The sequence below is a fragment of the Arvicanthis niloticus genome, chromosome 22 (genome assembly GCF_011762505.2).
Source record: "Arvicanthis niloticus isolate mArvNil1 chromosome 22, mArvNil1.pat.X, whole genome shotgun sequence".
Taxonomy (NCBI): Eukaryota; Metazoa; Chordata; class Mammalia; order Rodentia; family Muridae; genus Arvicanthis; species Arvicanthis niloticus.
This window is the reverse complement of record NC_133429.1, coordinates 42,950,781-42,965,540: the sequence shown is the minus strand read 5'-3', so window position 1 is coordinate 42,965,540 and position 14,760 is coordinate 42,950,781. Positions and strand designations below refer to the sequence as shown.

The 14,760-nt window shown below is 45.0% G+C and overlaps 1 protein-coding gene across 1 annotated transcript in view; it reads right to left on the bottom strand.

The window, feature by feature from the left end:
- The window catches only part of Gns (glucosamine (N-acetyl)-6-sulfatase), a 36,742-nt gene extending 32,996 nt beyond the window's left edge, over positions 1–3,746 (bottom strand). Inside the window, exon 1 of the mRNA XM_076920354.1 lies at positions 3,481–3,746. Within this exon, the coding sequence (XP_076776469.1) occupies positions 3,481–3,648 (168 nt within the window). The 5' untranslated portion in view covers positions 3,649–3,746. The remainder of the gene's footprint in view (positions 1–3,480) is intronic.
- Between the last annotated feature and the right edge of the window lie 11,014 nt (positions 3,747–14,760).

Below are 14,760 nucleotides of genomic sequence, written 5' to 3'. Positions count from 1 at the left end.
ATGAGGTGACTACACAGAAGATAGAATAATGGTAACTGACAGGGGCTGGAGAGATGGCTCCGAAGAAAAGAGCACTGGCTGCTCTTTCAAAGGACCCAGGTTTGATTCCCAGCACCCACATGACAGCTCACAACCATCTCCTCTTCTAGCTCATCCTGTGGCCTTCACCGGCGGCAACACTAGCCATATTCACATTCAGGGAGGCAAAACTCCCATATACATTAAAAAAAAAAAATGTGGTACATGCCTGTAGTCTCAGCTCTTGTGAGGTAGAAGCAGAAGGAACAAAAATTCAGGTTCATCCTCAACTACAAGGATAACTTGGGCAACCCTGGACTATGCCGGATAGTTTTATGTCAACTCGACACAAGCTAAACTCATCTGACAGGAGGGAGCCTCAATTGAGGAAATGTCTCCATAAGACTGAGCTGTAAGCAAGCCTATATGTACAGCATTTTATTAATTAGTGATTATTGCAGGAGGGCCCAGCCCATTGTGGGTGGAGCAAGCCAGTAAGCAACACCGCTCCATGCCGCTGCATCAGCTCCTGCCTCCAGGTTCCTGCGCTGTTTGAGTCCCTGGGTCGGCTGTGACCATGGGCATGTAAGCCAAAAAAACCCTTAGCTCCCCCAGTTGCTTTTCGCCATGGTGTTTCATCAAAGAATTGTATCCCTAACTAGGACATGGACTGTCTTGAGAAAAAAAAAAAAGTCACATTAAATGAAAATCGTGAGATTTCAACTTTTGATCTAAGCCAGTGTGGGTGAATTGTGTATGGGGTCCTCACCCCTTACCTCGCCTGTTATTGTGGCAATCTGCAACACAATCCCTCTCTCTGGTAGAGACACTATACATAAGGCTTTATTCATAAATGAAGTCCTGTGGGTGAACCCCACTGAGGACATTCCAGAATGCCACTTTAGACTCAGTGCAAAGTGCCTATATGGCCTTGATTATTCCAGACTACGTGTGGCAAGACGGGCTTACCACAGTGACTTCACAAAGCAAATAAACCTGTTGCCCCTCAGCTATACCAACCATGGGCCTTTGGAGTCTTAGCGTTCTTGCCGATACGATCTGCAGCAGGTGGCCTCAGTGATGTTAGAAATAAAGACAGAACACACCTCACACTCTGCCTGGCACCAAGGAGGTTCTCAAACATCATCCCTGTCTCAGCTCTTTACTTTGTTATCTGTACTGCCTGGTTTTGTGTCAATTTGACACAAGCTGGAGTTATCACAGAGAAAGGAACTTCCGTTGAGAAAATTTCTCCATGAGATCCAGCTATAAGGCATTTTCTCAAATAGTGATCAAGCAGGGAGAGGACCCATTGTGGGTGGTGCCATCCCTGGGCTGGTAGTCTTGGGTTCTGTAAGAAAGCAAGCTGAGCAAACCACGGAAGTAAGCAAGCCAGTAAGTAACATCCCTCTGTGGCCTCTGCATCAGCTCCTGCTTCTTGCCCTGTTTGAGTTCCAGTCCTGACTTCCTTTGGTGACGAACAGCAATGTGGAAGTGTAAGCTGAATAAACCCTTTCCTCCCCAAATTCCTTCTTGGTCATGATGTTTTGTGCAGGTATAGAAACCCTGACTAAGACATTATCCTATTTGACAATCAGTGTCAGGACTCTAAAAGGGGCCACAAGAAAAAGTGCCAGGGGCCGCAGCTTTAAAACAAGCAAGCACCATTTCCATATTTATTTAGTGTCCATGGCACTTGTGGGATCCCGGGAACAAACCCGTGTTGTTGACAGAACATGTGTGGGAAGCTACAAGCTTCATTTGTTCTAGTTTCTCTGGCTACTACAAAAAAAAAAAAAAAAGGAACCCAGCAGGGCCTTCGAGAGAACTCATGGGGTACAAGCAAACCACTGCCAAGCCTGAGGAGTTCCCAGGACCCTCATGGCCACTGTGGCATGTGCACATATGCTCCCCCTAAACACACATCCTTCTGACATAAAGAAGCAAATAGAAAAAAAAGTCCTAGAGGCAAATACCATTAACACAGAAGTGTAAGACCTCGGTCAACTATACACAGACAACACTGCCAAGTGACAGTCACTGAGCTGGGACACCTTATATGTAAGTAGTAAAAAAATTTTTTCCTGAACACTTTTTTTTTTTTTTTTTTTTTTTTTTTTGGTAAAGTTTTGAAATCCCAGCACTGGTGAGATAGAAGATGGATCTCTGTGAGTTCCAGGCTAGCCACAGCCATACAGTGAGACCTGTCTCAAAACAAAAGAACAAACGAAATAAAGCAAAGAGAAAAAGGTAAAAATGAGAAGAGAGCTATGAGAACAGTTGGAGGGACAGTTAAACTTAAGAGGGAAATTAAGTCAAGACTTTTGGTATAGGGGTTAGGGGCTAGCTTTGATAGAGAACTGGCTCGGCAGGCAGGCGTGAGGCTTTGGAGTGCCCTCCAGCACTGCAGGGCGTGGGGGCTGGGAGGGGGTGGAGATTCAGCATCCTTAAGGCTCAGGGGATGCCACATGGCAACAAGGCAATGGGGCCTATGCAGATACAAAGACGGGCCAAGGGATTGGTAATGAAACACCATCTAGAAAAAGACAGTCCACGGAAGAACGCAAAGCACACTTTACTTCCCAGCCTAGGAACGGTAGGCTCTGCTTACCATTACCACATGTGACACACGGAAAACCAAAATGTTGGCAGCTATTCACTAGACTGATTTCACAACTCGCTGACCAGCTGGGACCAGCAACCAGCAACTTGAAGGACACTGAGCTAGGGTTAATTACCACACAGGAAAAGCTAGGACCCTCCTGCTTAGAGCAGTTACAGCAACCAGCTGAAAGCAGAAGGAGAACCGAAAGAGAGAGTAGAGACTTTTTTTTTTTTAAGTGAGAGCAATGCTGACCCAGGACGGAATACCATTGGAGGGTTGGTCCTAATCTGCCTCCTCCTGCTTCAATGCTTTGGGTAAATCCCTTGAACACCACTGGAAGGAGGCTGGCCTGCATGGTCCCAAAGGTCAAATTCCGGAACCTCGAAAGAGCAGAAGTGACTCTGGGAAGGAAATGTAGTCTTCATGACAACATCCATTAGACATAAAGTGAAGAAGCCCTGACGGCAACGCCTCAGCCAGGTGTTCGATTAGGCTAACTGATTGTGTTTTTTGATGCCTCTTAAGCAAAACACACTCTCTCAATAACAGCTCGACAGCCTACAAACCCACTTTCATAGGCACAAAAGCCGACGTCCTATGTCCTCCGTGAAGAGGGCTGACGTGGCCTCGGACCTCCCTAATCAATCACTGGCCTCCACAGGTTTGCCCTGAGCGGTGAGTGTACACTGCAGCAGTAAGGTCCCGGCTGGAGGCACCGTGCGCACGGTGCGAGCCTGTGGGTGAGCTCGGGAGAGGAAGCCGAATCCTATGACCCGTCCAAGCTCACCCACCCACGGCCAAGCCGCCCAGCAAAGAGGTCAGCAAAGGGGGACGGGGAGGGCGTGGACAGGAGTTACCATGCCGCCGAGCTCCGCGTCCTGGTCGTCGGTGAGCAGCAGCAGCACGTTGGGCCTGCGAGCCGCCCCCACGAGCCCCAGGCAGCCGCCCAGCAGCGGCAGGAGCAGCAGCGAGGGCAGGCGGCGGGGACCGCCCGGCCGGGGCCTGGCTACCGACGGGAGCCGCATGGCCGCCACGCTCCGCCGGGGGACCGAGAGCTGCGGAGAGACGCCGGTGAGCGCAGGAGACTGGGTCAGGCTTTCTCTCCCTAGGCGAGATCACGTGAGCCGGGGGCAGGGGGCGGGGCGCGCCGTCACGTGACGGGCGGCCGTGGGCGGGGCCTGGGGAGTCGCGGAGAGCCCCGGCGCTGGGCGGCTGGACAGAGCTAGGACCGTGCGGAGCCTGGCCGCGCGGCTGGTTAGGCCTGCTCCTGATGCTGGAGGAAGGACGACAGCGGACTGGAGATGAAGACAGGAGGCAGTGCGCTCATCTTCCCTCCAGAGAGGAGCAACGCACGTGCTGTGTACATCAGATCAGCTGCTGGTTAAAGTCCCAGCCACTCCTGGGGTTAATGGACAGCTCTGCCTGCGTCCTTTGACCTTTCACCTTTTGAGATGAGGTTCTCATTTGACTCAGCTGCTGTTATTCTGCTTTCCTCGGCTGGCTTGTAGTTTCAAGCAATTTAGGAACGTCTTAACTTTACACTAGGAGCTCTTGGTCAACGTTTCCAAGTTTCAGTCACACTTTAATTTTTATTTATTTTGTGTGTTTTGCGTGCTCACGGACATTCCGCGGCACGTGTGTGGAGGTCAGAGAGCATCTTGCTTGAGGCAGTTCTTTCTTTCTATGGAGTGAGTCCAGGGGTTCTAACTCAGGCCCTAAGGCTTGACTGCAGGTACCTTGGCATGCCAAGCCATCTTGGCCAGACCTCCTTGGTTAGTTTTTGCACCTTCTTGGAAGCTGTTAGAATGTGCACGACCGATAGCAACAAGTCCTTTGATGAGTAAAACCTCAAGCAAATATTTTATGTTAGCTAAAATGTTAAATTGCTGTTAGGGATTCCTGTGAGGTCCGTGCACGATAACCAAGTGGGCACTATTCTGTGTAGAACAGAATAATGTAGAGTCACTTGCCACTTGGTTTTGTGTTGGACTTACACCTTTGTGATTTTTAAAAAAAAGATTTATGTGTATAAGTGTTTGACTGCATGTATGTAGGTCAGTATGCCTGCCTACTTCCTGGGACTCATAGAGAGCATCTGACCCTTGAGACTGGAGTTACAGATGGTTGAAAGGCACCACGTGGGTTCCTGGGAGTTGACATGGGCCCTCTGTAAGAGTAACATGTGCTCTTAACTACTGAGCCATCTGTCAAACATCTGGGCACAATGTATCTTAAATGTATTTTTCTTATTTTGCATCTAAAATAAAGCAGGTATTTTATGATAATATACAATATTGTACAATTAATATAATATACAATAAAAATGTATAGGATCTCTGTGACCTATGAGACTCAACAATGTATTGAACCACTCACAGAACTGGAGTTAGGGAAAGAATAATTTTTAAAAAAATTAATAGCTTCAAAATGTCTAAATTTGAAGAAAATAAGAACTGAGAAACTCAACCTCATGTGGAAAAATCAGAGAGAGTTTTCCCCAGTCATGATGGCAAATACCTGTAATTCAGCTCTTGGGAACCTGGGGGAAGGGGATTACACATTTCAGGCTAACCTGGGCTAAGGCATAAGGACCTGTTTTTAAAAAAAATAGTCTCACAAAAATTTACAGCTAACCACCTACTTCACTGTAAAAGGCTAAATAAATGTTAGCTTTCTAGACTGGGAACAAGAATGTTCACTTTCAATGCTATTTCAGCAGTATGCTATTGGTTGTAGTCATGCAGAAGGAAGAAAAACCTTCAAGCAGATCCTCGGGTGGCCATAAAGATGTAGCTCAATGGGGAGGGTGCTTACTCAGCATGACAGGAGCTCCTTGCTCAATTCCAAGGATTGTATAAATCAAGCCTGGGGGCAGTACCTGCAATCCAGCTGTAATCCCAGCACTTGGAGGCAGAGGTAGGAGTCCCTGAAGTGGAAGGTCATTTTCAGCTACTAAGCTAGTTTTAAGCCAGGTTGGTAAATGAATTAACTAATCAATTAAGGACCCATAAATAAATAGATGCATTATAGTTAAAAATAATATGTTGAAAGACAAAAGGAGGAAAGCAACAAGAGGAACATGCTTACCTACTACAAAGGACTCCAAGAAAACCATCTGATGTCTCTAATGCAGATCCCCTCGGCCACTGCAATGCTCAACCCCCTGCTTTAGCAATGCGGCTTTGAGCATGTGGGGTTTGACTGTAGCTCACGCCAGAGTTATCATCAGTTGCAGAATTAGCAGTGCTGAAAACTACTCTATGGGTCTAGTGCTGCTCAGATGTGACCCCTGGGAAGTTGGTTCCTTTTTCAGCAATCTCACTGTCTCTCTGTGCAACACTGACAGCCACACTGTCTCTCTGTGAGGTTTGGTCAGATTACCCATATATACTTCCAGTGATACAGATTCAAAAATGAAAAGTATTTCTTTAAATACAGTTTGATCAGAAGCTAGATGTTGGGCTGGAGAGACGGAGGCTCAGTGGTTCAGTACTTACTGCTCTTGCAGAGGACTGTTCACAAACTGCCTCTAACTACAGTTCCAGGGATTCTGGCATGACCTCCTGGCCTCTTTGGTGTTGGGAGCTGACTTTTAGTAGAAAGCAGCTATCCACATGCTATCCACACCATACATGCCTGCAAGGCGCACGTGGGATCTATGCCTGCAAGGCACACGGTGCACAAGCTATTCATGCCTGTAAGGCTTCTGTCATATCCAGGTGCCTACAAGGCACGTGGCAAAAGTGTATAAATACCCCAGATTTCCCTTCAATAAATGAGACTTGATCAGAACCTCTGTCTTGTCTCCATTCTGTGAGTCTCTTCCCCTTATCCCCACTCCCTCTCTCTCTCTAGACCTTGACCAGAAGACCAGAACCAAAGACTGGAATGGCAGTTTGGGCGGAGCAGTGGTAGCGCATGCCTTTAATCCCAGCACTTGGGAAGCCAAGCCAGGCAGAGCTGAGCAGGTCGCAACATTTTTGTTATAGTAACTGTTCAGGCATTGTTAAGTCTTTTGTCTCTAGCCAGGCAGAGCGGAGCAGGCCGCAACACTTCAGTTACACATGTACGTGTGTGCACACTCACACAGAGATGTATACATATAAATACACATGTTAAAATAATTCATGTTTAAAGGTTAACAACAGAAATTAATGAAACAAGGAATAGGAAAAATATCGGGGGAAAAATAAAAGGATCAAGAGCTATTTCTTTGTGTATAAACGAAACAGGCAAGCTGTAGCATGCCCCAGAACATCCCTGCTCAAGGAGGCAAGCTGGGCCCAGCAGAAAGGACCACGGATGTGATTATTATCTCTCATGATCTCAATCAACAGGTGATTGCAGGAGCTGTGTTCCATGGAGTATCTCTGCTAGGGGAAATTCAGACTCATTTCATCCTCAGCTCCTTACGAGGGTATTGATTAGGCAAGTGAATTCTTATCTAACTGGATCATGAAAGGGATTCCAAAACCAGTTTCTGTTTGTGAGGATTTCATAGCAAAAGTTATTTACAGGTTGGTTTCAAGGTGATGCAAATGATCCCGTGTGTAACAGCGTGCCACTGTGTGTCACAATACAGTCCAACCAGACTCAAGCTTTCGTGCATCCTGCAGAACATTTACCTACCAATTATCCTGATGATGTTGTGCTGGTCATTCATGCTAAGCAAGAAAGACTAGCGTGATGGTTTTATGCTCCAGGAGGTGGGAAGTGGACCCTATAAAGTATAGGGATGAACACATTACCAAAGTTGTTAGAAGTCCCAAAGTATTCCAGGATCTACCTTCAGATGAAAACCGAATGGCTGCATCTTGTGTTGCTTACAGTGGAGGCTCACACTGCCTGGTAGAAACTTTAAATCATAGCCTTGAGCCAGGAGGCAGCTGTGGTGGTGCATACTTTTAATCCCAGCATTCCAGAGACAGATCTATAGCGTGAGTTCCAGGATAGCCAGGGCTACACAGAGAAACCCTGTCTCGAAAAACCAAACAACTAAACAATAAATAAATTACAGCCTCAACATATTCTACACCTAAGACTACCGCGGTAGCCAGGTACTGAATGCCAGGAAGTGCTCTCAGCTCTGAGGGAGGGCTGGCTGGGGGAAAAAAGCGCATAGTGCCAGGCAAGGCTGGCTACATAATCTGTAGGCCAACGTGAAGCAAAACGTAGGGCCTGTTCTGCAAAAAATCAGTGGGGAACTACTAACTGTACTAAGACGTACATCTAATCCAGGGCTCAGGAGGTTGAGGCAGGACTTCAGTGCAGCCTGAAATCCTATTGCAAAAAGAAAAATAAACTTCATAAAGCTTTTTATGCTTTTTAAAGATTTATTTCTATATTATTTTATGTATATGAGTGTTCTATCTGCATATAGATGCCTGCATGCCAGACAGGGCATCAGATCCCATTACAGATGCTTGTGAGCCACCATGTGGTTGCTGGGAATTGAACTTGGGACCTCTGAAAGAGCAGTCAGTCCTCTTAACCTCTGAGCCACTTCTCTAGCCTAAAGTTTTTTATTTTAAAAATATCTTATTGCTCATGAAATGTTGGAGACATTTCTTAGCATTCTAGGCAAGGTTGGAGACATGGCTTAGCATTTAAAAGCTGCTACTGCTTTTTACAGGGTTGCTTCCTAGTACCACATAGTGTGGCTTACAATAACCAGTGACTCCAGCTCCAGTGGAACCAGTGCCTCTGGCTTGTGTGGGCACCTGCACTCATGTGCACACACTTATCTTCTTATAGTTTATAGGAAATAAGTCTTTATAAAGCAATAGGTGTTACAGTGGTATGTGATGAATAATGTCACCTGGACAACTGCAAAAAACACATTTTGGGTGTTATAATTTTACATAGTAGAATTAATAATGAGACTTTATAAATATGGTACTTGATTGACTACAAGATTTATCTGCAAATTCATTTTTTCACAGGCCACCACATCTTTCTTCAAACCCATCTTCAGTTCTTGATGCAACAGAAAGCAATGCCAGTTGCTCCTGGAATATGCAAATAGTTTCTGAGCTTATGAGAAGGCTCTGCCTTCTCATGTGACTGTTATTGGAGCTGACTAGAATATTTTGTAGGCTTTTGAGTAATGAAATACACATCTGACAGAATTTCAAATGCAAGTTTTCATACACACCATGTTGACAATGCCTGTAGAAAGGTTTTCTGAAAAAACACATTTATTACAGATCAGGTCTCCTTATATCTGAATTTAATTTCAAGTGTGAATTATACATTATTATGATTATATAATTGTAAAACTGTAGCTGGTGTGACAAGCTCATTGTAATGAGCTGGAGAGATGGCGTGGGGGTTAAGAGCACTATTCTTCTACAGGACCTAGGTTAGATTCCCAGCAACCACACAGAGGCTCACACTTTCTGTAACTCCACTTCTAGGGTTCCAATGCCCTCTTACAGCCTTGACAAGCACCGGGTACATAACATGGTGAGTATACATCCATGCAGCAAATCTGAGTTTAGCCTAGTTTACGTAGAAAGTTCCAGGCAAACCTGGATTATGTAGATAAACTGTTTCAAAAAATAAAAAAAGATTTGTGCAAATGCTGCAGAGAGAGGCTGTGGAGAACAGGCTTTTGCAGGGCCTTTCTCTACTACTGCTGTCTCCAGCTCTGAGGATGGGTGTGTGCATGTGAATACAGCTATAGTAAATTCAGACTCTTACTTCCATCCTGCTTGCCGCCATTGCTACCATCTAGGGAGTTCTGGGCCAGCCAAGCCCAGGCTATAGAGTGAGATAGAACGGCAGTAGATGGAAGGGGGGGTGCAAACTTTCTATATACAGAGCTTTAAGAGACTCTAGGTCACAAGGCATATATGTGTGTGTGTGTGTATGTATGTGTATATATATATATATATATATATATATATATATATATATATATATATGATATATTAGAATGACTTATAGGCTGTAGTTCAGCTAGTCCAACAATGTCTCAAGACCCAGCTACACCACTCCTGGGCATATACCCAAAAGATGCTTCACTATACCATAGGGACACTTGCTGGACTATGTTTATAGCAGCTTTATTTGCAATAGCCAGAAACTGGAAACAACCTAGATGTCTCTCAACTAAAGAATGAATAAAGAAAATGTGGTACATCTACACAATGGAATGCTATTCAGACATTAAAAACAAAGACATCATGATTATCACTGACAAATGGGTAGAACTTGAGAATATCATCTTGAGTGAGGTAACCCAGACCCAAAAGGACACATGCATGGTATGTACTCACTTATAAGTGGATATTAGCTATAAAATACAGGATTTTCATGCTACACTTCACAGACCCAAAGAAGCTTAACAAGAGGGAAGGCCCAGTCGAGGATGCTTGAATCTCACTTAGAAGGGGGAATAAAATAGTCATAGGAAGCAGATGTTGGGGGAGGGGCTGAGTGGGAGAGGGGATGAGGGTTCAGGATCATGTGTGGGGAGAGACGGGAGAGAGGGCCAGAGGTTCAAGAGAATGAATGCAGTTCTGCAGCTGGTGGGATTGGGGTGGAGGCTGGGCAACTTGAAGACATGCCAGAGACTTGGGAGGGTAGAGGCTCCCCAGGAAACAATGGGGGTGACCTTAGCTGAGACTCACAGCAGTGGGGATATGGAACATGAAGAGGCCACCTTCTGTAGCCAGGCAGGAACCTCAATGGAGTGATAGGGACACCAACCCGCCCATTGCTGGGGACAGCATACAATGACAAGGACTGCCTGCAGTAGGTGGGGATGGAGACATCTCAGTAGCCTGCGGCAGCTCTTTGTAAACAAACAAACAAACAAACAAACAACAAAACAAAACAAAACAAAACAAAAAACCCAACCGTTTCTCCCATTTCTCCCAACCTTAGCCCTGGACAATGGCTGTACAGATTCCATCTGTGCATGGCTGCTTTTCAGTTGGCCTTGGTGTGCATAATTATTCTATCTGGCTTTCCAACTCCCTTCTCCTTCTGCTCTGGTGAATTCTGTGAAACTAGATGTTCCTTGATGTAATGATTCTTAAACGATTAAAAATTGAGGCATAGGGCACAGCACAACACAGTCCTAATGGCCCAGATGCATGCTGTGTGTTCTCATCTTGGAAACAATGCAATAACTGCACAATGGCAGTTCCAGATTAATGCTTGACTTGCAGGGAAAGTTTGGAGAAATTGTTAGAAAATGAAATAGAGCCAACACTGGGACCCCAGGAAAGGAAAAATCTATTGAAGTTATGAAATAAGTTTTGTACAACATTTGAGTGGTTCCTAGATAAGGAAGTATAGAATACATAAAATCTTATACTAGTAAAACTAAGTCACAACACTGGGACTCTTAGGAGAGTCATTGTGTGCATGTACAGAAGTAGAAAGCTAGTGGAACTACTGAGTTAAGGGTTAACTTGGTTCTTTCTGGCCACTGCCTGGCAGCTTTGCCCATGTCATTTATCATTCGAGCTTCACAGGAAAATGTTAAGTAGCTGACCTCGGAGCTCTGAGCTCTGAAGCATAAGTTAAAAGTTAAAGTTTAAATAATGATAAGTTTGCAACTATTATTATTATTTTGGCTACAGGCCTGAGAATAAGGAAGCTTGAAACTTTGGGGGAACAATTGTCATTCTTAATTCTTTGTGAGATGTGGTTATTCTTTTGAATTTGACTTGGCAATGGTTATATAATGTCTTTTTTTTTTCTATTTGCTTTGGGAGTATCAATAAAAGACTGGGGCAAGAATAAGGTGAGAGAGCATGAGAAGAGCAAGTGAAGAGTGAGCAAAGAGAGAATATGAGGAGGGAGTGAAGAGAGAATGTGAGGAGTGAAGAGAGAATGTGAGGTGTGTATGGAGAGAGTGTGTGTGATGTATGTGAGATGTGTGTGAAGAGTGTGTGTAAGAGTGAGAGGGGAACGCACAGAGGTGTGTAGGAGTGTGGGAGTTGAAGAAAAGCGCACAGGAGAATGCAGAGTGTGTGCAGCCTCAAGCTGTGAGTAGATGAGTGTAGAAGGAGCTAAGGTGGGAGAGGTAGGGAGAGGAAGAGGAGGAGGAGAAGAGGAGGAGCTAAGGGAGAGCCGTAGAATGTGAGAGGAGGACACAGAGGCCGATGTTCGCTTGTCTGTAGCAGTCAAAGGTAGTTGGTATATCTAGGTTGGGTATTGGGTTACACTTCTGATTGTATGGGCATCTTGTTATCAATCATTACTAAATATATAAGCCTTTGGATAATCTAAGCCTTAGAGTCTCATCTGTATTGAGCCCGTGTGGTTGGTGGAATGGTTCCGGCACTGCCCAGCCTTGCCGAGACAGCGTGGAAGATTGGCAGAGCCATCTCCCATGCTGGCATCTCATGGGTGGCAGGGCTGGTGTTTCTAGCTGGCCGTTTCTAACTGCGGCGTGCACGTGGCCTCTGGCCATGTGGATGAGCTAGGCAGAACCGCTGCAGATTAGATAGTCGGCTTGACCAGCAGCCGTTTTTAAAATAATTACTACAACAGATGAGCGGGAAAGAAAGCAGAGAGTGAGAGAGAAGAGAGAGAGAAACTTTAAGCCTTGAAAAATTGCCTGTCAGCTTGTACCTAAAAAGTAGTTTGTGTATATTTATTATGCACCTTCCAGATATCCCTGCTTCCAGTTGAGAACTCTGATCCTGTGTCGAGCTGGACCCCGGTAATCCACAAAACTTTCCACCCCAAATTTATCCTGTCTACAAGAAATGTAGGGACAGGGGATAGAGCAGAGACTAGGGGAATGGTCAACCAATGACTGGTCCAACTTGAGACCCATCCCATGGGCAAGCACCAATCCCTGGTGCTATTAATGATACTCTGTCATGCTTGCAGACAGGAGCCTACATGACTGCTCTCTGAAAGGCTCCACCCAGCAGCTGACTAAAACCGATGCAGAGACCCATAGCCAAACAATGGGTGGAGCTCAGGGACTCTTATAGAAGAGTAAGGGGAAAGATTGAGGGCCCAGGAGGTGATAGGAACTCCACAGGAAGACGAACAGAGTCAACTAACCTGGACCTTTGGGAGCTCTCAGCGACTGAACCACCAACCAAAGAACATACACAGGCTGGACCTAGGCCCCCTGCATATATGTAGCAGACGTGCAGCTTGGTCTTCACATGGGTCCCCCAACAACTAGAGCAGGGGTTGTTTCTAAAGCTGTTGCTTGTCTGTGGAATATACTCCCCTGACTGGGCTGCTGTGTCTGGCCTCAGCGGAGGAGGATGGGCCTAACCCTGCAGACACTTGATGTGCCGGGGTGGTGGAGGGGATATCTGGGGGAAGGCCCTCTACCCTCTCAGGGAAGAGGAGGAGGGGTGGAGGGAGGGACTGTGTGAGGGGAGACTGGGGGGTGGGGCAGCAATTGGGATGTAAAGTGAATAAATGAATAAAAACAAAAACGAAAACCAAAACCAACTAAACAGGTGTATACATTTTTAGAGTATTTTTATTTATTCCTTGACAACTTCATCCATATATATATTCATATATACAGTAGATATATATCTACTTCCTCTCAACATCCCTTTCCTCTACCTCAACTCTCACCTTCTTTAATGTTCTCTCTCTCCTCTCTCTTACCCACTGAGAGCAATTTGTGCTATTGGCAGCTACGGTTGCTGTCCGTGACTGCAGCAGCTTTGTGCAGAAGATGTCACGTCACAGCACTCTCTGTGAGAATTCCCATTCTCTGGCTTTTGCATTCTTTCCTTTCCTTCTTCTGTGATCTTTTCTGAACTTCGGCAGGGTGTACATGTGTATGTGCCTGTGACTGTTTGACACAGATGCCCCATTTAGGGCTGGCAACTTGCAGTCACTTCTTCCCAACACTTTGTCCAGTTATGAGTCTGCATTCTGTTGCCTGCTGCAGAGAGGAGCTTCTCTGGACAAGCTAGAGAGTAGTCCAGATGTATAAAGTGAATTGTTGGCACAGCTGTGTTGTGTTGAAAGATGATGTCAGATCTCTCTGGCTTTAGAAGGCTCCGTGTGCTGCTATGTGTGGGAGGGGTGAGTGGGAGCTGCTGGCCTGTCACCCTGGGGTTCTTGGGGTTCTGCAGTGTGGAGAGGGGAGGCTGTAAGCCCTTTCCTGGCAGTTCTCTGGACTCCACTGTAGCCTCGTCTGGTCTTAGCATGTGTCAGGCCATGTTCTGCCAAAAAAGAGGCCTGTCCTGCATTTCTTAAAGTCTGTGTAAGATTTGATGTCCCTTTAAGAACACTAACCCCCTTACCCCTTGTTATCACCATCCCAACTTTTTAGATTGAGAAATAAGAATCTTTCTCACATATGGCAAGTGAATAGAAAATGCACATTGTATGATGTTCTGAGCATATGATTAATTTTTTTCTTTATTTAAAATATGGTATATTTCATTGTATTTCAGGGAAGAAAATTTGAAAAGCCACAATTTTCATGGCTTATAGCAGTTATCACTTTATAACTATTTCTTGAAGGTCTTTATAAGCCAAGAACTCTTTTAGACTCCAAGAGTTTTTTATATTGACATTTTTAAACTGTTGTCTTAGAATTCGATTGCTGTGAAGAGATACCATGATGAAGTCAACTCTTTTGTGTGTATGTATTTCAAAAGATTTCTTTATTAGTAACTTTTTAAAATGTTAATCAAAGGCTTTATAAGTTTGGTAATGCTCAATAACAAGATGCCTATACAATCAGAAGTGTAACCCAATACCCAACATAGATATACCAAGTACCTTTGACTGGGGAAGTCACTCGAACATCTGCCTCCATGTTTTCCCCACCCCTCTCTCTCATCTCCTAGCTCCTCCTCTCCTTACTCCTCCTCTTCCTCTCCTTACTCCTCCCACCTTAGCTCTTCCTACATATCACCCTTCCTGTTAAAATAAAACTTTTCTCTCAAAATACACTTAAAACATAACTATACCAATTTATGTCAGTAAGGTACAAGATAGACTTAATATCCAGTCCATGATTTTGTTGACTAACCAGAACCTCTGTCATCTCTTCTAACTAAAAGACTTAGTTCTGAACATCACTTTTTCTTGGCTTTAGAATGAATGTCAGCTGAAAACTATCTTCTCAAATCTTTTCTCTCAAAGTAAAGAATCGAAATTGGCTATGAGACTATAAGTCT